Below are 22478 nucleotides of genomic sequence, written 5' to 3'. Positions count from 1 at the left end.
GGAAGAAGCTGTTCCTGAATCTGGACGTTACAGTTCACACTGATTTAACAGAAATACGTTTTTCTACAGGTGAGAAACAGTAGTCGCTGGTTGGGTGACTGGTACTTCTGGCGATTCCTATTACTATCTACTACTAATTGCCTGTCACATTCATAAGGCTGAGATTAAAGAAGCAAGTGAACAGAGGCTATATCCAAATGAAGAGAATCTTGAAAATCAAGAACCACTGATGCAAAAGCAGCACTATAACTCCAGCACCTTTTAAGTCCAGATTGATCGAATTAGCCATTTACATACACAATGCAACACTATCGACTGGAGACACAAAGAACTGCTTTTGTTGGTTAACCAAAAAGACAAAGTGCTGGACTAACTCAGCGGCAAAGGCAGCATGTGTGAACATGAATAGGTGACATTTTGGGTCGGGACCCTTCAGGTGTCATGATCTTCAGGCATCAGTCATGGTCTTACTCAAACAAGTGAAGAATAATATTTCCCATGTATGCACAGCTGAGGAACCCGCGTCAAGGAGTTAACATCTGGAGAAATGGCTGCACACCATATCAGAAGTCCCAGTAGCAACTTGAACAATATTCCCATGACTCTCTGGCAACTTCCATACTCCAATGCAGCAAACTGCACAAATTAAGGGGAGGATGGGTAAATAATCTTAATTGCCATGCCACTGCAGCAATGATAATTCTGTGGCTGACTGTGATTTGAAAGGATTTTCTCGTCAGTTGCCATTTTACAGAAGTTGTTAGTTTTCTTAGTGAAATTTGATGCTATGACACGTAATCTACAGTTTTAATGCAAGTAATTACAATTTAATTACAGTCCTTAAAGAAATGGCCTTTGAGTGGATAAATGGATGAGGGCATTCTACTAATGTTTGTGTGTGCGAGTGAAGATGCTCGGAAAACAGCAAGGTTTCTTTCTGATGTAGCATAGCAGGGCTAATCAACTTAATGTTTAGTTAGTAATGGGATTGAAATTGTTGGCCGACATAACACAGTAGCACCAAGCACTAGCACCAAGGACAAATTGTTTCTACTTACATTTGTTTTAAAATAAAACAAACATTTATAAAACATGTACATGCATACCCATCAAATATTCACAAAAATAGACATATACATTCAATTAAACAAACAAATGTGAGGAAAGTGGATTTCTTCATGTTGCTTGGGTCCTTTATGATGTAAATGGAAACTGTTTTCCTAGTGACATAGTTTCACCCTTCTCAGGAATTTACAGCATCATTCATCATAACGTTAATAACGAATAGCAATATTCCAATCCAATGACATAGTTACAACCATTTCCTGGAACACAATACTGCAAGCGTAAAAAAAATAGGAAATATTCAGAAAAGAAGCTGTTTTCCGAGGGCAAATATAAATAAAAATGGTTGGCAGGGGAGGAGAGAGAGGAACAGAAAGAAGAGGGAACCTCTCAGTAGTGCTTGTACTGTAATTTCACGCTACGCTGCATAACAGTGTAAGCAAGGCAGCTCAATCAACTGCTTTCTCTATGTCACTGCATGTGAACACATCGCTGAACTAAAAATTCTTCTTAATGTTCAATATCAGCTTCCTTAATTTCCAACAAAATGAGATTAATAAAAAATTAAAAATCCACCAGAGAAATTAAAGCTGCCTGTGCAGCGATCAAGGTGAAAAACAATGAAAGTCTTCCAAGATGTGGCCAGACAATCACTGGAGTGTTTAAAAAGCACAGCAGGAATTCCTTTCCTACCAGAATTCAATGCCTGGAATAGAGGGTTTCAGCTGGTTTTAGAAAAGTATATACATGAAACCAATGAAGAGTCTATGCTGGAAATATATGCTGGTTTCATTAATAAATAAACAAAAGACAACTTATCAGGTCACACATTTGTAACAATGGATTAACACTTGAAAATACGAAACAATCTTTTTCTCTTACTTATTCTGACTAACCTATGCATACTATTATTAGGATCTGTAGTTTCTGTTTCATTATTTATTCTTATATCATTATCATGTATAAATAAAGCTATTTACTAAAATTGAAAAAACCACCGCGAAAAACATTCCAAACAAATTTTCCTTTTGGGTTATTGGGCTGTCTGGGGCGGGAAGAGGCCACGCCGGGTACGTTCGGCTTCTCCCTCCCCCGGCTCCAGGACGCTCGCCCACCCCCGCCAGCCCCTGCCTCAAGCCGCATGGAATCCAAGTAGAGATAGCTGAATGGATAGAAATTTGGCTTCACGGAAGGAAGCATAGGGTGATGGAGGAAGGTTGCTTCCCAGACTGGCCTGCGACTTAGACTTTGTTGCTGGGCCTGTTACTGTTTGATATTTATATCAATGATTTGGCTGAGAACATACACAGCAAGGTTAACGAATTTGCAGATGATACAAAAGTGGATGGTTTTGCAGATAGTGAAGATGGTTGTGAAAAATTGCAGCAGTATCTTGATCGATTGGCCGGGTGGGCTGAGGAATGGTGGATGGAATTTAATGCAGAGAAATGTGAGGTGTTGTATTTTGACAAGTCTAACATGGTAGGGCTCTGGGTAGTGCAGAGGGATCTAGGAGTGCAGGTGCATGGTTCCTTGAAGGTGGAATTGCAGGTACATCGGGTGGTCAAAAAGACACATTGGCCTTCATCTGCCGGAGTATTGAGTATAGAAGTTGGGAGCTCATGTTGCAGTTGAAAAATATGTTGGAAAAGGCGCATTTAGAGTATTGTGTTTAGTTATGGGCACTGTGTTACAGGAAATATGTTGTCAAGCTGGGAAGGGTACAGAGAAGATTTACAGGGATGTTGTCATGACCAGAGGGTCTGAGCTGTAGGGAGAGGTTGAGTAGGCTGGGTCTCTATTCCTTGGAGCACAGGAGGATGAGGAGTGATCTTATAGAGGTGTATAAGATCATGAGAGGAATAGATTGGGTAGATGCACAGAGTCTCTTGCCCAGAGTAGGTGAAGAGAGGACCAGAGGTTTAAGGGAAGGAGAAATGATTTAAAAGGAATCTGAGGGGTAACTTTTTCACACAAAGGATGGCGGATGCATGGAACAAGCTCCAGAGGAGGTAGTTGAGGCAGGGACTATCCCAACATTTAAGAAACAATTAGACAAGTGCATGGATAGGACAGGTTTGGGGGATATGAACCAAATGCGGGCAGGTAGGACTAGTGTGGCTAGGACATGTTGGCCTTGCCGGGCAAGTTGGGCCGAATGGCATGTTACTAAACTGTATCACTCAATGACACTATCAACATTGAATTCTCCAATTTTAGGAAACTAACCCAACTGCCTTCTCCGCCTCTCTTCCCAGGGCTCCACTGATGCACACCCATTTCTTCCCTTCCACGAATATTCACATTTTGCACCTCATATCATTATCTCCTTATCTCACACTTTTTGTCTTTTCATATCTTCCCCCTTGTCAAATCAAAAACCTCACTTGCCTGTATCCACCTAGGCTTGCCAGGCATTGTTGCTTTCTCTCCCCTACTATAATCAGTCTGAAATAAGGTCCTAACCCCAAAATGTCACCTATTCATGATCTCCAGAGATGCTGCCAGACCCACTGAGTTACTCCAGCACTTTATGTCTTTTCAAATGCTTTAAACCTTCATAGTGTGGCACCATCTTCCTCAACCTCCAGTCACCATCAAACTCCTAATCTCCAAGTCCCCACAATACCATCAGTCTCGCATCCCTATCTACTCTAATCACCCTTTTTAGACGTTACTGCCTCCCCTCTTACTGCTAGCCTGCCCTGCAGAATAACCCCACCTCTCAACTCCTCCCCCACCCCATGTCTCACAGTCGAGTTCATTTTAAAGACTAAGCAAACATGTACCTATGAACCAGGGAACCAGCAGTGAAATTTATGGTGGGATGTCATTTTTGCGCACTTCTGGTTGGAATGGCTTAACACTGTAAGAAACAACATTTTCCAGATAGTGCATAGCCAGTGAGCTCAGGAAGCTTGTCTGTAAGCAGATATCATCCACAAACATCAATTTTTCCCAGCTCTCCAGTCCTGATCGATGGTGAGGTAAGTTTCCATGGGGAACCATAGCCAGAAATACCTTGTGTTGTCCAAGAATGAAACTGGACAGTAAACCAATCATTATGAATGTTCTTCGCTGTGCTTCAGCCATGCACATTTCAATAAGGGTAGCTTGATAATATTCAGGAGCATTTGACAGACTTTGATGTTTTTCCGGTCCCTTTCCTGGGACGACACATTCTATTACACCCTAAAGTTACATCAGCTTAATCTCCACAAACCCGATGTGGAACTGAGCATTCCTATTGCATACAATTGAAAATCACACAGGACTTTAATCAGCCAAATGGAAATCAAACACACTTATAATCTCAATGTGGTGTATCAAGATTGCCAAAAAATCTAAGTAGCTTCTAATAGAAATCTCAATTTAATTGCTATGCTGGATGCCAATGGACCTAAAATAGACAGGTATGTCAAGTGCCAGAAAACTAATAATAAAGCTTTTACTTCTCATTAAAATTAAGTAAAACATTCCTGTTTAAATTTATTTACAAAGAAACAAGATTGAATGGATTACATGCTATCTGACTGTAATTTATTGGACTGATGCTGCTCATTTTGTAATTGTTTTCCATGTTAAGCATCGCAATATCCCTTAAGACAGGAGACTGAAATACCCCCAAAAAACAGGAAGAGTCAGACATGGATCACATGAGACTGAGAGCAGGATGGAAATGGTCAGCAAAGGGCGGCATACTGGCCTAGTGGTGGAGCTGCTGCCTTCCTGTGCTAGAGACACAGGTTCAATCTTGACTGCGGGTGCTGACTGGTATGGAATTTGTACGTTCCCCCTGCAACCATATGGGTTTTCTCTGGGTGCTCTAGTTTCCTCCCGCACTCGAGATGTACAGGTTTGTAGGTTAATTGGCTTCAGTAAAATTGTAAATTGTCCATAGTGTGAAGGATAGTAAAGGGCCTGTCCCACTTAGGAGACCTAAACAGCAACCTCTGGTGACCTTGCCCGCCACCCAAATAAAAATCAAGGTCGAGGTGACCTGCAACCTCCTACCACCTCCCACGCATATGTTGAAAACCTTCCTCGACTATGAAGAAAACCGGCTTCGACTAGACCTGCGACTAAAAAATTATCGATTTTTAAAATGGCAACCTATTTTTAGTCGAGGCCGGTTTTAATCATGATGAAAAAATAGCAGCAACCTAGATGAAGCCTCGACCATGCGGAAACCACTTTCGACCATTAGGGAGAGTGACCAAACCCTCCTGTGACCTCATGGAAACCCTGGGTGGCGGGCAAGGTCACCAGAGGTTGCTGTTTAGGTCATCACTGGTCGGTGCGGACTTGATAGGCCAAAGGGCCTTTTCCATGCAATATCTCCAAAGTTAAAAAGTCTAAAGGTAATAAAATTTGGGTTCTACATCAGTGTAGGAGGCAGCACCATCTACATAATAGAAAATGCAGTTGAAATACAGAAAGTACAGTCATCTTCATAATGGAAAATGAGTTGAGAGAGAGGGGAGCAGAATAGGATTGAACCATGGACAGCTCATTGTATTCACAGATTGGGTTAGTACTTTTAGAGTATGTGTTCATTTCTCAACATGCAAACAAAGTATTTACTTTGGAATATGATCTTATTATAGTTTATATAACAATTATCTTTTACAAATCTTATGTCCAATTATGGGTTAAACCATTTTGTTCCAAGAGATAAAAAGAGATCAACGTTCACTGCTTCCTCACAAAATTTCAGCAGTACAAAATCAAAACACTCGACAGGAGCAAAAAAAAATGCTGGAATAATTTGAGGAATCCTTGTTCCCTCTGGGGAAAGGGAGAGCAAGAACAGAACTACGCGATACAGAGGAGACGCGTGTGAGGGCTCCATCTGTGACAGCATGTTTACTGACGAAAGAAGACTGTTTGTACGTCTTAAAGCGCAAAGCCTCACCCTGAGAGCTGAGACGGGGAAATTGAGAATAAAGGATGGTGTCGTTGTAGGAGATAGGGCGGGAGGAAGTACAGTCAAGATAACTGTGGGAGTCAGTGGGTTTGTAATAGAAATCACTTGATAGTCTGTTGCCAGTTATGGAGACAAAGATCGAGGAAAGGGATAGAGCTGTCAGAGATAGTTCAACAGAATAATGTTTAAATGAATAATCACTTCATGTTTTCCTTACTTGACTGGGCATATCATTTAACCTACATACCTCAAGACCGAGAAATAGCAAGTGAGTTGGGTGATTGACTGGCATGTGGCATTATTTCATAAACTGTTGCACTGTACCCGATGAGTGATTTTCTTTTCTCTCTGCCCTGGAGAGGAGTAATTTAATACTATGTTTGGATTTTTCACATGCAAAATATTCTGCAAATATAATTAAAAGTCATCTTGTTTGCCATATCATAACATAAATGTGTAACTACTTTACACAGCCCAGTTTTCCTCTGGTAATTCAGCCTAGAATGTTTGAACTACTTAATCGTAAGGAATAAAAGAGATGTTATAAAATTGAGATTTTCGTCTCACGAAGAAACTGCATCCCAAGGCATTTATTGTAAATTCTCCTAATTCAAAAATAATATTCTGAGAAAATCCAGATGATTACACATTATGATACAGCTCTCTATTTCTAACTGATACAGAAATAAAACATCAAATGTATTTTCGAACAAACTTTGCTGGCACAGAGTGCAGAAACAGGAGGGCTCAGCCTGCATGTTCATCAGGCAACACAGTCATTCAGGTTTGAATGCTATCAACTACCTCAATGCGTAACACGGAAAAACAATTGTAAAATATGCAGAATCAGACCATTATATTGCAACCTATTCAAAATAGCTTGTAATGCATTTAATTAGCATGTATTAAAAAATAAAACAATCATTTATTAAAATTGATACCCTAGAAAACAAATGGTTAGCGAAGCATATGACTGCAATTAATACCAGTTGCGAAAATCTTTAAAACAAAAAAATCACATTTTATGTCCATAATTGTTGAATCTTTAAAAAATAATTAAGAACCAATTCTAAACGGGTGAAATTTAAATAGATGACTTATTTCTGCATTAGTTTAACCTTTACGATATTACCCAATCTGATTGTTACGAAGTCTGAAGAAGAACCCTGACTCGAAACATGGCCTCTATTCTCATGCCCTCCCGAGATGCTGTCTCTGATGTTATTCCAGCTAGTTTGTAAAACCAGCATCTGTAGTCCCTTGTATCTATTCTGATTGTTATCATGTATTATCAACAAGAAAGCCTGGTTGTTGTAGCTCCAAAAGATGTAGCTTGGAAGGAAGCAATCTACAAACATGACATTAAAATTATTATTTTTAAAATCAGCCCAACAAAGAAATATCCACCATTACCTGAGAGTATTGTAACTCTGCGCTGCCTGTTTTTATCTCCTACCCAAAATCCACAAACAGCGCTGACCTGACATTGTTTCCATCCAAGTGTTCTGCCGCATAAATAACAAAAGGCTAGACGAGTGGTCCAACAAGGAGTTAAGTGGTTAGGCAGTTAATAGGCTAAGTAGTAAAGTCACATTTCGATAGGGAGAACACTGATGTGCCTTCTCGGGCCGCATAGTCCTAGATAGTATTGTAATCACAGTCATAGAGGCCGACATCAGAAGAACCTTCTGTAGGGTTCACCTTCCGAAAGCATTTGAACCCAATGGTGTACCTAGTTGCATTCTCAAAACCTGTGCAGGTCAACTGGCTGCAATTTTCCCAAACATTTTCAACATCATTACTGAGGTCTGAGATTCACACATGCATCAACATTGACATCAACATTGAAGAGTAAGGTGACATGCCTCAATCACTACTAACCAGTGGCACTGACGTCCGTATCGATGAAGTGCTTTGTAAGGTTGATTATGGGTCATATCAAGTTCTACCTTAGAAATAACCTGGACCCACTATCTCTTGACTATGAATACTATTTTATCCTACATTGCCTTTGGTTTGGAGTTTAAAAATAGGGAGGTCCGTTGCTTTGTACAATGGGTACGGGAGGCCTCACCTATTGTACTGTGTGCAGTTTTGGTCTCCCTACTTAAAACTAAGATAGAAAGATGAGTTTGGGCACAAAATCCTTGAGATTCAGAAGAATAAGGAGCCACCTTATTCAAGCACGTAAGTTTCTAAGGGATCTTGACAGAGTAGATGTTGGGATGTTTTTCCTCACAAGGGAATTTCAAACAAGGGGGCATAGCTACCAAATAGAGTGCCAAACATCTTTAACACGGGAGTTCATTAAAATTCCCCCAGTCGATGGTGGAAGCTGAATCATTAGAAGTATTTAAAATGGAGATGGATAAATATTTGGTAGAACAATGAACAGAGGGTTATGGAGAAATTAAACCAAAGAGAATATGAGGGCAGTATATATCTGCCATGATCATATTAAATAGCGGTGCAGGTTTAAAGGGCATGAAGGCCTATTCCTGATCCAATCTTGTGACTGCAATTGCAGAGTTTTAAGAGCAAAACCAGCATCCAGGTGGTCAGCATAGTTTATCCCAATAAGATACCATCTACTCTTGTTCAGCTCCGCTCATACTTGGTTTAATCACACATTCCTGCAAGTCTCCAAGCAATTTAGAGAACCACTCTACCCCATCATCAAATTGCTTGAATCAAACTTTATTAGCCTTGGCAGTGCCTTTCTTCAGGATAAGTGTTTCATTTCAAGGATTGTAATGTGAGAAAAACGACAGAATAGCAACAGAATACAAATCTGTATGCACATTTTTTCACAGAACAGAATGCGAAACAAGCGTAGCAATGCCTCCAGAAATAAATACTCTAAATGAGAAGTTTCTTGTAAGTGAACGGAAACTAATGCTCAGCCAAATTATATACTTGTTTGCAACATTGATAGCTAAAATTGCAATCACGACTAATGCCACACTCGGAATTGATTCTGCAGTGGTCATTAGCATTCCATTGAAAGTCGACACAAAAAGTTATATTTCACACCATATTTGAAATACTCTGCAGCGAATGCATCTGCTCCAAAACACTCTACATTTGCAAGTCTTTTGAATATAAGCATTACAAACTAGCCCAAATGTACTCTTGTGACAATGAAAATCAAGGCCAAGAATTCATTAACACAAAGGGAAGTTTAACCACTGATGAAGACAGAATTTCTAGACAATAAGTACGAGAATAAATCAATATCAGAGTAAAAAAGTTCAGTAAGTTGAATGCTGTTCTTTTGCACTCACAAATGTAAAATTATAACTTTGCAAAACCTACCATCTTACATCTATCTGAAGATGAAAGCACTTGCTGCAAAGTGTCACAAAAGAAAACTAAATTTGAGAGAAACAGTAAAGGATCTGTCAAAACCAGAGTGTGCTAACAAGTTGAACTGTTTATCAGTTGGAAAAAGGCGGCGTCAGGCAGATCTGATGACACTTCCAAAGTTTCTTCCCAAGACATTAACAAAGTAGACTGAAACTGCATTACCTGCTGCCATATTTAACAATTCAAAGTGTTCCAAAGGGTGGACAATATCAATTGCTTTAGATAATTTTAGGTTATGTGGGGGGGGGGGGGAGGGGGGAGGGTGGGGAGTGGTGGAGGGGAGAGGGGGGGGGAGAGAGAGGAGGGGGGAGAGAGGGGGAGAGAGGGGGAGAGAGAGGGGGGGGGGGAAAGAGGAGGGGGGGGGGAGATGGGGGGGAAATAGGAGGGGGGGGAGGGTAGAGAGGAGAGAGAGGAGGAGGGGGGGAGAGGGAGGGGGGGAGGGGGGAGGGGGGGGAGGGGGGGGGAGGGGGGAGGGGGGGGAGGGAGAGGAGGAGGGAGGGGGGGAGATTAATGAATCAAATTTTCAGATTAAGGGGATTTTGAAATAATGAGGAAAATCGCCTGATTTACCTCATGAAAATTAAAAAATGTCACCGTTACCACATCGGGTTTTCGAGGAGATGCGAATCACATATGAAAATATATTGGGGGAACGACGATGTATAAACACAGCTGTAATTTCTACATGGTGAAACCAAAATGCATAACAATGGCCTTGAATAAAATCTGACATTGTGCACTTTACCCATATTTTTCCTATTACAAATCTCAAATTGTGGAGTACAGAGGTAAATAAATAAATGATGGGTCTTTGTCCTGAACATTATGGAGGGCACTGTAGGTGTCATTACAATTGGTTCTTTTTTAGCATTTATAATTCCAGAGTAATTCACTGTCTGTAAAAATGGGCTATAGAATTTACGAAAACAGAGGATAAATACAAATCTTTGTGGCTTTGTTACTAATTTAGTAATGATGTCAAACCCTCAAGATTCCAGGGTGATTTACCATTACCCTTGCAAATCTGATGTATTTCCATTTTGCTTATTTTCTAAATAAATTGCATAAAATTAGATTAAGGGAGCATCAGATCTAAGTTACACACCATCCTAACCAGGATGCACCCAAATCCTTGAGCTCCTGGCCTTAACATGTAAGAGCACCTTCACACATTCTCTACAGCACTTCAAGTTTGTAGTTTATGAGCAATTAGCTATGGGCACCAAATCATGGTTGTGCCAATGGCATCAATACCCACAAATGAATTACAAAGGCTAACCTTTTTCAATACGTTGTTCTTCCCACTTGTAATCTTGCTTTCAATGAACTGTTTAATTGCAGAAATACTATATTCGAGCTTTCTGCTTTAGTTTCAACAGCTATAAATTGAATTTATGACTGTACTATTTTACAAACTTATTAGAAACCAATTAGTCAAGTAACCCAAGTCCCGAGGGCAAAGATAAAATGAGAAATCTCAGTTCCTGCCCTCCATGTACCGTGGCTGACAATGACTTGACTCATTTAATTCAGTCTTGCATGTCATTACATGCCAAGATATTTGGAGTTAAGATTCTTACTTTAAAAGCCACAAGCACTCACACATTCATATAGCAGTTTAAATCCAAAGATAATACATTTTATAAATACTTTCTATGAAAAGTACTGCACTCTATAGGGTTTTATAAGCAGTCTTGAAATATGTTTACACATCCATTAACTTCCAAGTTAAAAAAATTACAATGTTACATATTTTTATTTTCAGAACTAAATAGCCTGAGGATCACACTCACAGAAACAAATTGAACAGTCTAGTGATACACCTGGTAATTAATACTTCAGCCTGGCTACGAGCCAATTCCTTATCCTGTACCTCTACTTACTAATCACACAGAAGCTTTTCAACAGGTAGACAGACTACCAAGCAACAGAGATTTCCATTACACACACCTGCTAATGCAGTTGATAGCCTATATTACCCAGCAGAGCAAAGTAAACTGAACAGTGAGATACAAAATTGACGTTGATAATAATCACATGAAAACTGAAAGAACATATTAAAAATGTTAAAACATTTCAAAAACATGTTGATGATGTGCCATAAAGTTAAAATAAATGATCCAGTGTTCAACTTCAGGAAAGTTCATTATTTGCTCACATGACCGCCATTGTTAGTAGTATCCTTCTCACCCACAACTAATACATTGACTGACTGTTGGGTAGATTCCAAAGAGAAAGAAAGCGAAGCATTGTGTCCACAGCTTTCTATTTCAAAAGATTTCTGTTTTTTTTCCATTTAGTGAGCAGATTTGTGGCAAGGGGAAATTGGAGGGAGAACACATGGAGACAATGGGTGGGGTCAGGAGAGGAAAACGACAAATTGATTTTCCACTTGCATTATGTATTCTTAGAATGGGTTTTAGTAGTGGCTTACTGAATAGTGAGATCTAATATCCAATGAATGACCCATGTAACTGAATTGCAAGCAAATCAGAGTTTACACACTTCTTACCTGAGTAGCCATTTTCCCATAATCGATCCAGCGAAGTGTGGCAAAGTTGGTTGATTCTGCACAATTGAATCCATGGTTAAAACCAGCATGGTAGCCATAGGGAAAGGTGATCATAAACTCGCCAGCCTCTTGTGTAATCTGAAGTGAAAAAGTAGAAGCTAAAGGCTTTGATGTCATTAAAAAACTATGCTGATCAACAATCACAGAACCAACCATTGCTCAATACGAAAATTAGAAATAATTGTAAACGTTGTATTGAATGCAAGTTATATAATTAAAGTTGACTGATAATAAAATGTGAATAAAATGCAGAATTAAGAGTTTTTCCACTGTTCAAACTGATGGTGTGGTAAAGATATTTTGGGTAGAGGATGGGGATATGGGGTGGAGTCTTTATAGGAAGTAACATCTATCACAAACCCACTGACTCCCATGGCTATCTGGACTACACTTCTTCCCACCCTGCTTCCTGTAAAGACTCTATCCCATACTCCCAATTCCTCCGTCTACGCTGCATCTGCGCCCAGGATGAGGTTTTCCATACCAGGTCATCAGAGATGTCCTCATTCTTTAGGAAACGGGGGTTCCCTTCTTCCATTATAGATTAGGCTCTCACTAGGGTCTCCTTGATATCCTGCAGCTCCGCTCTTGCTCCCCCTCCCCCCAAGTCGTAACAAGGACAGAGTCCCCATTGTCCTCACCATCCACACCATCAGCCATCGCATACAGCACATAATCCTCCAACATTTTCTCTAAAAGGATCCCACGACTGACCACATCCTCCCATCTCCAACCCTTTCTGCTTTCAACAGAGACCTTTCCCTCCGCAATTCCCTGGCTAACTCATCCCTTTCCACCTCAAACCAGCCCCTCCCCAGGTACTTTACCCTGCAAACCTGTTCCTTTACCTCCCCCCCTAGACTCCATCCAAAGACGCCGACAGTCATTCCAGGTGTGGCAGAGTGTACTGGCAATTTAAATCTTTTCCAAGCTTCAACTTTTCATTGCCGTTAATGCACAGGCAGGGAGGAGTAGAACTTACACAGACGACAGCAAAAACAAACCTTTCAGTTGTCCTTTCTAGTTTAATTGATTCTTTATTGAAGTAGTTGTACAGACAAAGAAGTGAACATACCAGATCCTCTTTATTCATATACAAATTGTAGCTTTCCATTCTTACTATCTGATCTGGTAAAACTGTATTCATTCTCTCGTGCCCGCTCCAGTCTGATTTGACCACTCCCTGTGGTTTCGCTATATGTAACATTAATCTACGTATCAAAGGCCCACCTCCAAGCTTTCAAAATAATTCTACAAGAAATATCTAGACAAAACAATAAAATATGCTAACAGTAACTAGCCTAAGCATGAATGGCTCCTACACGGCGGTTCACTTGCACCTCCTCCAACCTCATCTACTGTATCCACTGTTCCAGGTGTCAACTCCTGTACATTGGCGAGACCAAGCGCAGGCTCAACAATCATTTTGCTGAACACCTCTGCTCAGTCCGCCTTAACCTACTTAATCTCCCAGTTGCTCAGCACTTTAACTTCCCCCCATTCCCAATCTGACCTTTCTGGCCTGGGCCTCCTCCATTGTCAGAGTGAGGCCCAGCGCAAATTGGAGGAACAGCACCTCATATTTTGCCTGGGTAGCTTGCATCCCAGTGGTATGAACATTGACTTCTCTAACTTCAAATAGCTCTTGCTTTCCCCTCTCTCTCCATCCCCTTCCCCCTTACCAGTTCTCCCACCCGTCTTACTGTCTCCAACTACATTCTATCTCTGTCCTGCCCACTTTCCTATCATCAGTCTGAAAAAGAGTCTCAACCCGAAAAGTCACCCATTCCTTCTCTCCAGAGATGCTGCCTGTCCCGCTGAGTTTCTCCAGCATTTTGTGCCTACCTACCATTTAAAGCAGCATCTGCAGTTCTTTCCTACACAAAGATATTTTGGGACCAGGGATTCCGAATAGGTGAGGAGGAGACGGGGGAGCTGCTTGGGTTAATATAGTTGCCGATAAAATATACTCTGGATTATTTCGCATTAATTTCAGGGACACCTGCAGTTCTGCCAAGGCCAGCATTTATTGCTCATCTCCACTTACCCTGAATAAGGTAGATGTGATCGTACTCTCATACTCTGTTGTAAAGCTTTCAGGATTTAAACTCAGTCAGAATGAGGGGCCAATAATATATTTCCGGATCAGAATGGTGTGCAACATGGAAAAAAATGCTTTTCTCACCCTTGATTGTCCACACTGTAGCCATTTATGAAGGCAATGAATGTTTAGGAAGTTTGATAAGGTTGCTTTATCGTGCACAGGGTCAACTTTCTTGACAGTTTCAGGTAAGTAGAGAGCATCTGGCAAGTGGAAGGATAGTCTATCACATCACTAATTTATCCCTTGTAAAAAAACATGGCGCATCTAAAGATGAGTAACTGGGCAAAGAATACCCAGCCTCTGTCTGTCTATTTAAGACATGGTATCATGATGGCTCAGTTGAATATTTGGCCAATGCTGAATCCTTTGATATTGGTGGCTGGGGATCCAGTAATGGCAATGATGTTAAGTGCCAAAAATAGGTGGTTAAACTCTCTCTATAGTTGGAGATGCTCACTTGCACTTCTGCAAAACAATTGTTATTCATACTTCGAAGTTGTGTCGGTCAGTGTGGCGTGGAACTGGAAGGCCAAATAGCATTTTCTCACAATTGATCAAGACCTGAAACCACCTCTAGTCCTCAAACATCTACAGTATTACTTGTTTAATAATCATGTATTTCAAGCAAATGTACAATATATTTGCAGTGGATCAAACTACCATAAGTGCTAGGAGGGTGGGGGTCTTGAAACTCTAGTAAGGAAACAGTCAGCACTGTATTGAATATTTTTTTTATATCAGGTCCACAATTTCTATTTTGAAATTAAGTTCTTGTAAATTCCCGTCTAAGTCAGCACAAGATTGGGGCAATGAAGGCAAGCATAATTCGTATGAAATACAATTAATAAGCACGTAAAGGTGTCACTGCCTGGAGGATGGCTGGCAGGCATCAGCGAGCACAAGCTATCAGCTACTGTGCAAATCACAGACATACGGAGTTATAAGCACACACCATCCCTCACTTCTTTTCCTGTATCATAAGCTTGCAGACCTTCGATTCCAGCCAATATTTTTCTCCAGGAATGCAAAGTGTAATAGGAAAACCTTATCTTAATACAAGAGTAGTGGTCAAGCCTTGAGCATTTTTATTTTTAATGGCAAATTAAGAATAACCTGGTAAAAAATGATGAAATTGCGGGGAGATTTAGCAAAGGAAATGCATTTTTTTGGTTGAAATACTGAATAAAAAAACACTAAAGTCAAAAGCTAATTGGTCAACTGAGGGAATTTAAGTGAATCCAGTTAAATATGGGCGAGAAAATGATTGGAGGACCGGTGAGAAGCGTGGGACGAGCTTTTACAGAGCATAATCTGTGGCATGATATGTAGAACCAAATGGTCTGCTTCATAGTTGTAAATACTATGGTAAGCTTAACAATAGATGAAGGAAGACAAAAGGAGGGACTGAAACGGCAACTTGAGGAACTAAAATCAAAATTTCCATTGCTCCAAACCATTCCAACTGCTTTCTTAAAATGGTGGAACTCCCATGAGGTGATGAACTTCAGATGTAATTTAAAATAAGCAGCATATAGCTTAGCTATATCGACAGTTATTTTTCATTCTCTTATTATAGGATTATTTGTACGGTGTACTTTTTTTTCCTAGTTTTTTAACCAGTCTCTGGTATTTGAGATTCAAATTAATATGAATTATTCAATGCATTTTCAATAGGAAGAAGAGGGAATTAATAAAGAAGAGAGAAAAAATATTTACTGAGCCTAAAAGTGCTGCGCAGTTACATTAACATCTGGATAGAATGTCTCATTAACCCAAGGATACAATGTCATCATTTGGAAAGTGCAGCTGAACTGTCTGGCTAAGCAACTCCTCCAATGCAGATCACACGAAGATATCACCAATCATTATGTAAACCAAAACATTATTTAAAGCCAAAACGCCTAAAGCACATCATAACAGTCAGAAATAGCAGCATGCATAGTTTGACCTTCAATTACCAACAGGTTGGGATGAATGTGCAAATTGAGTTAAAATTGACACAGGAAGAATGTGAAAAAAGCATAAAACTTGCTGATTTTGCCCTTACAGTGAAAAAGCATCCAACAATAAAATTACAGATGTTAGCGTTCTAAATTCACAGTTTGTCACCATTTTCTGTTGTACAAGATCAGGGTGATATATTGCTCTTTGCGGTCTTGTTACTCATATTTGCTCAGCATCATAGCAATATGTACTGACAAAATATTAAAATAGTATGCCAGACAATAAAATGAACCCATTAACTTCAAATAATAATACCAAAACAACCATCTCATGCAACTGGAGACAAAACTCAGAAGGAGAACGAAAACTAACTTCAAAGGCTACTTATCTTCAACACTACCCCATCAATTCACGCCCTTACTCCAACTAACATTTCAGGATTTAATTTGTCAAAACAATGATTTAGGGTTTTCAACTCAATAAATCCGGCTGGAGGTCAATTAAATACCACTGTATACATGAATAAGAGTTTCCAGGTGTGAAAGCTAATTTTATTTCAACTGGTGCCCCTTCAACCCATTCTTGCAATTCTGTTTGACATAATAATCAAGGGTCTGCCAAATCCAAAAAACTGTACTGTTATTACTCATTCAACAATGAAAAACATATTTATTGGTAGCTCCTACAGCTGAAAAATCTAAAACTATTGATCAAGCTTTAGGCTTTTCTTTCAAATGATTATTCAAATATTGGGTTAACTAGAAATGGTTTTACTGGCACATCCATGGCACATGAGGAAATTCTTGAGCCAGTGGGTGGTGAATGTGGAATCTGTGAAATTCATTATGGCACACAGTTGTGGAAACCAAGACTGGGTATTTTTAAAGCGGAGATTGATGGCGCGTATAATAATATGGTAAAGATTGGATTGGACCCTTTCCCACCTCAACCGACACTTCACACCCACTCACAGCCTGACCCCAGTCTGCAAAGATTGGACCCTTGTGCACCCACTCCTCCCCAATCACCACTTCACACTTACTTAAAGCAAGACTCCAGTCTGAAAAGACTGGACCCTTTCCCACCCATCCCTCTCCAAACACCACTTAACATCCAATTACAGCCTGACTGCGAAAGACTGCGACCTTGTCCACTACCCACCTCCTCCGTGCTGCACAACATCACTTCTCCATCATCAACAATAAAAATAGAGGAGGTGTAGAGGCTGTACAGAAGACAGAAAAGCCGGAAATCTCCAGGACCGGACAATGTTTCCCCCTCTACCCTCAAGCTCTGTGCTGAACAACTGGCACCGGTCTACACAGACATTTTCAACCAGTCCCTGCAAACCTGTACTGACCCTGCCTGCTTCAAAGTCTCCACTATTGTCCTTGTACCCAAAAAGGCAAGGATTATTGGTCTTAATGACGACATGTGTCGCACCGACCTCTGTAGTCATGAAGACCGTTGAAAAGCTTGTGCTGGCCAAGTTGAAAAATATCACAAACCCCCTGCTGGACCCTCTGCAGTTTGCATATTGGGCCAATAAATCTGTGGATGACAAAGTCAACCAGGGCCTGCACTTCATCCTCCAGCACGTAGACTGCCAGGGGACCTATGCGAGGATTTAGTTTGTTGATTTTAGCTCTGCATTCAACATCATTGTGTCAGAGCTACTACACTCCAAACTTTCGAAGTTGGCTGTGCCTGAACCCCTGTCGGTGGATCGCCAACTTCCTGACAGACAGGAAGCAGCATATGAGGCTGGGAAAGCACAACTTGGACCCGCACACCCTCAGCATAGGAGTACAGGAGCACCTCAAGGCTGCGTACTCTCCGCTCAACACCAAAGACTGCACCTCCACCGACCCCTCTGTCAAGCTTCTCAAGTTTGCGGATGACACAACCCTGATTGGACTGATCCAGGATGGGCAGGAATCTGCCTACAGACAGGAATGTGAATAGTTGGCCAATAAATCTATTCATTCATTCATTCAATATTATCCTTGGCTATTTTTTCTCGCTTTACGGTCCCAAAGTTACTTGTTTTTAACCCCGAGTTCAGTGCCGTATGTATTCAATTTCCAAATCCATGTTGATTCCATTACACTTATTATAGATCTGCTTCTTATTCATTGCATTACCATTAATTTGTGATAAATATTATTTCCCTGTCCTCATGTGATCACAATTCACATGCAAAATCTTGGTACAAAAATAAAAGTGCCATCATCACTCACCTTTCAGCTTGAATAAGCCAATGAAAAGATGACAAAAAAAACGGACTGTTTTAAAACATTAATAACAGCATAATACATTTTATTTTTATTGTTGTATTGATATATATTGATAGATTGCAAATACAGAAGGCATTTAAATCAGAAATTTTGAGATAACAAACACACACTTTAAACTTTTTCCTGAGTGAATATGGATTTTCAGGAAGAGGTTTGGACCAATAACTGTCAAACTGATTCACTGTACACTTAAAATCATTAACTAGTTCGTTTTTAACCCTGAATAATAACATTTACATTGTGGTGTTTTATTGGGTTTAAAAAAAAAGTTTAATTCATTTTTTGAAAGCTTTTGTTTCAAAATATCAAAAAATGCTTGAAAATATTGAATATATATTGACTGAGCTGAGAATGAAGGGTAGATTTGCCACCCGTCAGTTTTTCTTTAGCACACTGGTTCTACACTCCCGACATCATCCTCCCACCCACACTCAGAAGTGAAGGTATTTAGTCATTTATCGCAACAACCTATCACCCTTCTGTTTTTGGAAGGCTACAGAAAACAAGTTCTCAAGGGGGATCCCCTTTGGACACAAGACAAAGCCTGGATATTTTGACTGTTTTAATAATTAATACATTTTAAAATGTAGTGTTATTTTGCTTGTGTGTGAACGTGTGAGTTAACAAAGATTAATTGGTTCCCCTGGTTCAGGTTTTGCAATTTTACACATTCAGCTTCCATGTAAATTACTCAACAGTCACATATAATTTTGTTTGTGTTCATAATAACTTTATTTTTACACCATCTTTAACATATTCCCAAAAATTTTCAAAGGAGGGACTGAAAATGCTGGATCTGGCAGCAACGTTCATATCCCTTGATTTAAAAAAAGATTACTCCTAGGTAAGGATAAAAGCAAGTAAATCGAATCAAAGCAGAAATCAGTAGAATCTGATTAAATTAAACGGCTCGAGGGGCTGAATAACTTTCTTCTGTTCCAATTTTATCAAGCAAGCAGAATTTCAAAAAACTATCATATCTACAATAAAACAAATACGCCATTTGCCGATATATTTGTAAGAGGTTTGATACCTTCAATTGATAATTTCAGCAAATCATGTGCTCATCATCAGATATCCATTTTTCATCCCAAACTTTCAGCATCTTTCTACTGATAACATGCCACATTTCTTAATATTTTTCTCCTACACACTTATTCAAATTAAACAACGCTTCTTCCCGCACGATAAATCTACCAATTTATCTCGAATTGCTCAAAGTGTTTTACAATAGGGGCTCAAATTCATTGATCTCCTTTCTGGATTTGTACCACAACTTAAATGAAACTGCTTCTCAAATGAGCTATAGTTATACTGTAATTGCATTTAGAAAATATCCTCAGTTCTAGCCTTGATCTTGGCATTGAACCTTGAGCTCAGATAGATAGATGCAGCATTGATGCAAGCTAATTATTACACTGAAGGAAGAAAATAGTACCAAACAATCTGTATAGTTATATCTAGTTTCCCAAGGGATTGAGATCACTTACCTAATATGCTGCTTTCAGCAAAACAAGGATAATGGACAATGAAATAATTAAATTCCACGATGGTATAATTAAATTCAAGTACAGCCGTTTTTCCTGACAGAAACGAAAGCAAGAGCAATTTACTGGAGCTTTCCATTTTTATATTTCAATGCATGAATGATATTCTAAACTGAGAGGACAGCCAAATATTTTCCCATTATGTTATAAGTGAATGGAAGACTATACACATGGTTAGTTGACTCCAACACACCAATTACTGCAAAAGCCATAATACAAGCTATATGATGGCTAACACCCATCATATCGATTGCATTAAATGTGATGCATGTAAAAAGTCAAATGTGGTACAGAAAAGATCTGCCAAGATGACTGGCTTCAATAATGCAGAGCAATGAACGGAAAATGGTATTCAATTCCTTAGAACTATAATATTGATTTAAAATTTTTTAATTTTGATGAGGCGAATATGGTAAAATCTATTCCACAGAAGGCTGGAAACAGAGAGTATAACTTTGCAATGACTACAAAAGGAAAACGTGGGATTATGGAAAAAGTCAATTAAAATCATTGGCAGTAAGGCCTTGGAATGTTCTGCCAGAAAGATGAAGTAAAAATAGGATCCAAAACAGGTTTATTCAAAGTAAATTGGACAAACATTTAATTAAAACTAAAACAATATTGGAAAAATAGCATTAGAATGATCCTAAATACATAGGGACTAGCACTGGCAAATTGCCTCATGACATGGTACAACGTTTACAATTTATCCCCATCTACACTCTAGATAAAGCCTCACATCATGAGGTATAACCTTGCCTTCTGATTGAGGAAAGTATAAGACACGTCAACCAGAAATATGTTCCAAGATCAATTATACCACGGTTATACGATGTCTAAAGTTCCACGAGGGCAGAGATTCACACCACCTCCACACCCTTCTGTGGCAAATAATTTGACAGATTTTCCACCCTCTGACGAAAGAAATTCCTCCTCATCTCGTCCCCAAAAGAACATCCTTTAATTTTAAGGCTATGACCTCTAGTTCTAGACTCTCCCACTAGTGGAAACATTCTCTCCACATCCACTCTATCCAAGCATTTCACTATTTAGTAAGTTTCAATGAGGTACCCCCTCATCCTTCTAAACTCCAGCGAGTACAGGCCCAATGCCATCAAATGCTCATATCCCACTCATTTCTGGGATCATTCTTGTAAACCTCCTCTAAACCCTCTCCAGAACCAGCATATCCTTCCTCAGATACGGTGCCCAAAATATGCGGCCTGACCAGCGCCTTATAACCTCAGCATTACATCCTTTTTTTGTATTCCATCCCTCTTGAAATAAATGCCAGCATTGGGTTTGCCTTCTTTACTACCAGTGTAGTTTACTTTTATTTAAAGTTCCATGCATCATTAAAGTAATTCATTAATGAGAACAAATCTATTTCAGAATAATTCAGTTTATGATCCAGATATTCACACTCCAAAGACGTACAGGTTTGTAGGATTGTCCCTTGTGGAGGGATCGCCGGAGGTGCGGACTCGGTGGGCTGAAGAACATGTTTCCGCACTGTATCTCTCAACTATAATGCTATTCAAGATATGCCTGTAAAGAACAGGCAAATACAATCCACGATAAATGCAGTACATGCTGAAATCAATAGTGCCAAGAAAATTATACCCATGATGGGAGCGCTAGTTTTATTTGGATTGGTCATTAAAATAGCATACTCACTTCCATTCAAATCTTTGTTTTGTGCATTAGACTGAAAGTACAGATCACATTCATTTGTTCTATGCATATAAATATTAAGTAAAAAACAAAATCTATATGCCACATGTCTCTAATATTGAACATTTGGTGAGGAGCATTGGAAAAAATATTTTTAAAAAGTAGGAAAAAATTAGCAACGTTTGAATATTATGGAGTTTATATGTTCTCCTCATGACCTGTGAGGGTTTTTTCTGAGATCTTCGGTTTCCTCCCACACTCCAAAAATGTACAGGTTTGTAGGTTAATCGGCTTGGTAAATGTAAAAATTGTCCCTAGTGGGTGTTGGATAGTGTTAATGTGCAGGGATCGCTGGTCGGCGCAGGCTCGGTGGGCCTGTTTCCGTGCTGTATCTCTAAAGAATTAGCTATTTTTGAAAGAAATGAGGCTGGTTTTCAAAATTGCGAAGGGATTTTATCACATTGTACTAGAGATATTTCCATGTGAAGAAATACGAGAGATGGTCAATCACAAAATAAATCATAGAGAAATGAAGATAGGTGAACATAGTCTCAGTCAATAATGTAAGAAGAGAGCTAAAAACATTAACAAGGTAGAGGTAAATATGAATGGAGACAAAAGAGACTGCAGATGCTAGAAAAACATAAAATGCTGGAGGATTAGTCTATAGAAGGATCTCAACCCGGAACGTTATCTATCCATTCCCTCCCCAGATGCTGGCTCCTGCGTTGAGTTCCTCCAGCAACATGTGCTCGGCTGGTGATAATAATAACAGTCTGGAAGAGAATTCTAAATGTTTAGGGCCTTGGCAGCAACAAAAACCTCCATTTATTGTCTCATTATGATATTGGACAATAGGGAAAGGCCATTTGATCTATATTTGATCCAAGCCAGCATGTATGTTGTCTCCTTCCACCCCTATTCATCCTTGTTATCCTTTAATTTATTTTCTCGCACTAGTGTTATTTTGCTTCCCTTTAAT

General features: G+C 39.5%; 1 protein-coding gene across 2 annotated transcripts in view; it reads right to left on the bottom strand.

The window, feature by feature from the left end:
- The window catches only part of kdm4b (lysine (K)-specific demethylase 4B), a 280148-nt gene that overhangs the window by 143812 nt on the left and 113858 nt on the right, over positions 1 to 22478 (bottom strand). For both annotated transcript variants that reach the window (XM_055658796.1, XM_055658797.1), the window contains one exon: positions 11871 to 12008. In XM_055658796.1, coding sequence (XP_055514771.1) covers positions 11871 to 12008 — 138 coding nt within the window. The remainder of the gene's footprint in view (positions 1 to 11870; positions 12009 to 22478) is intronic.

This window comes from Leucoraja erinacea, chromosome 29 (genome assembly GCF_028641065.1).
Source record: "Leucoraja erinacea ecotype New England chromosome 29, Leri_hhj_1, whole genome shotgun sequence".
Classification (NCBI taxonomy): domain Eukaryota; kingdom Metazoa; phylum Chordata; class Chondrichthyes; order Rajiformes; family Rajidae; genus Leucoraja; species Leucoraja erinaceus.
Note: the sequence above shows the minus strand (reverse complement) of the source record. Positions and strands in the feature narration are given on the sequence as shown.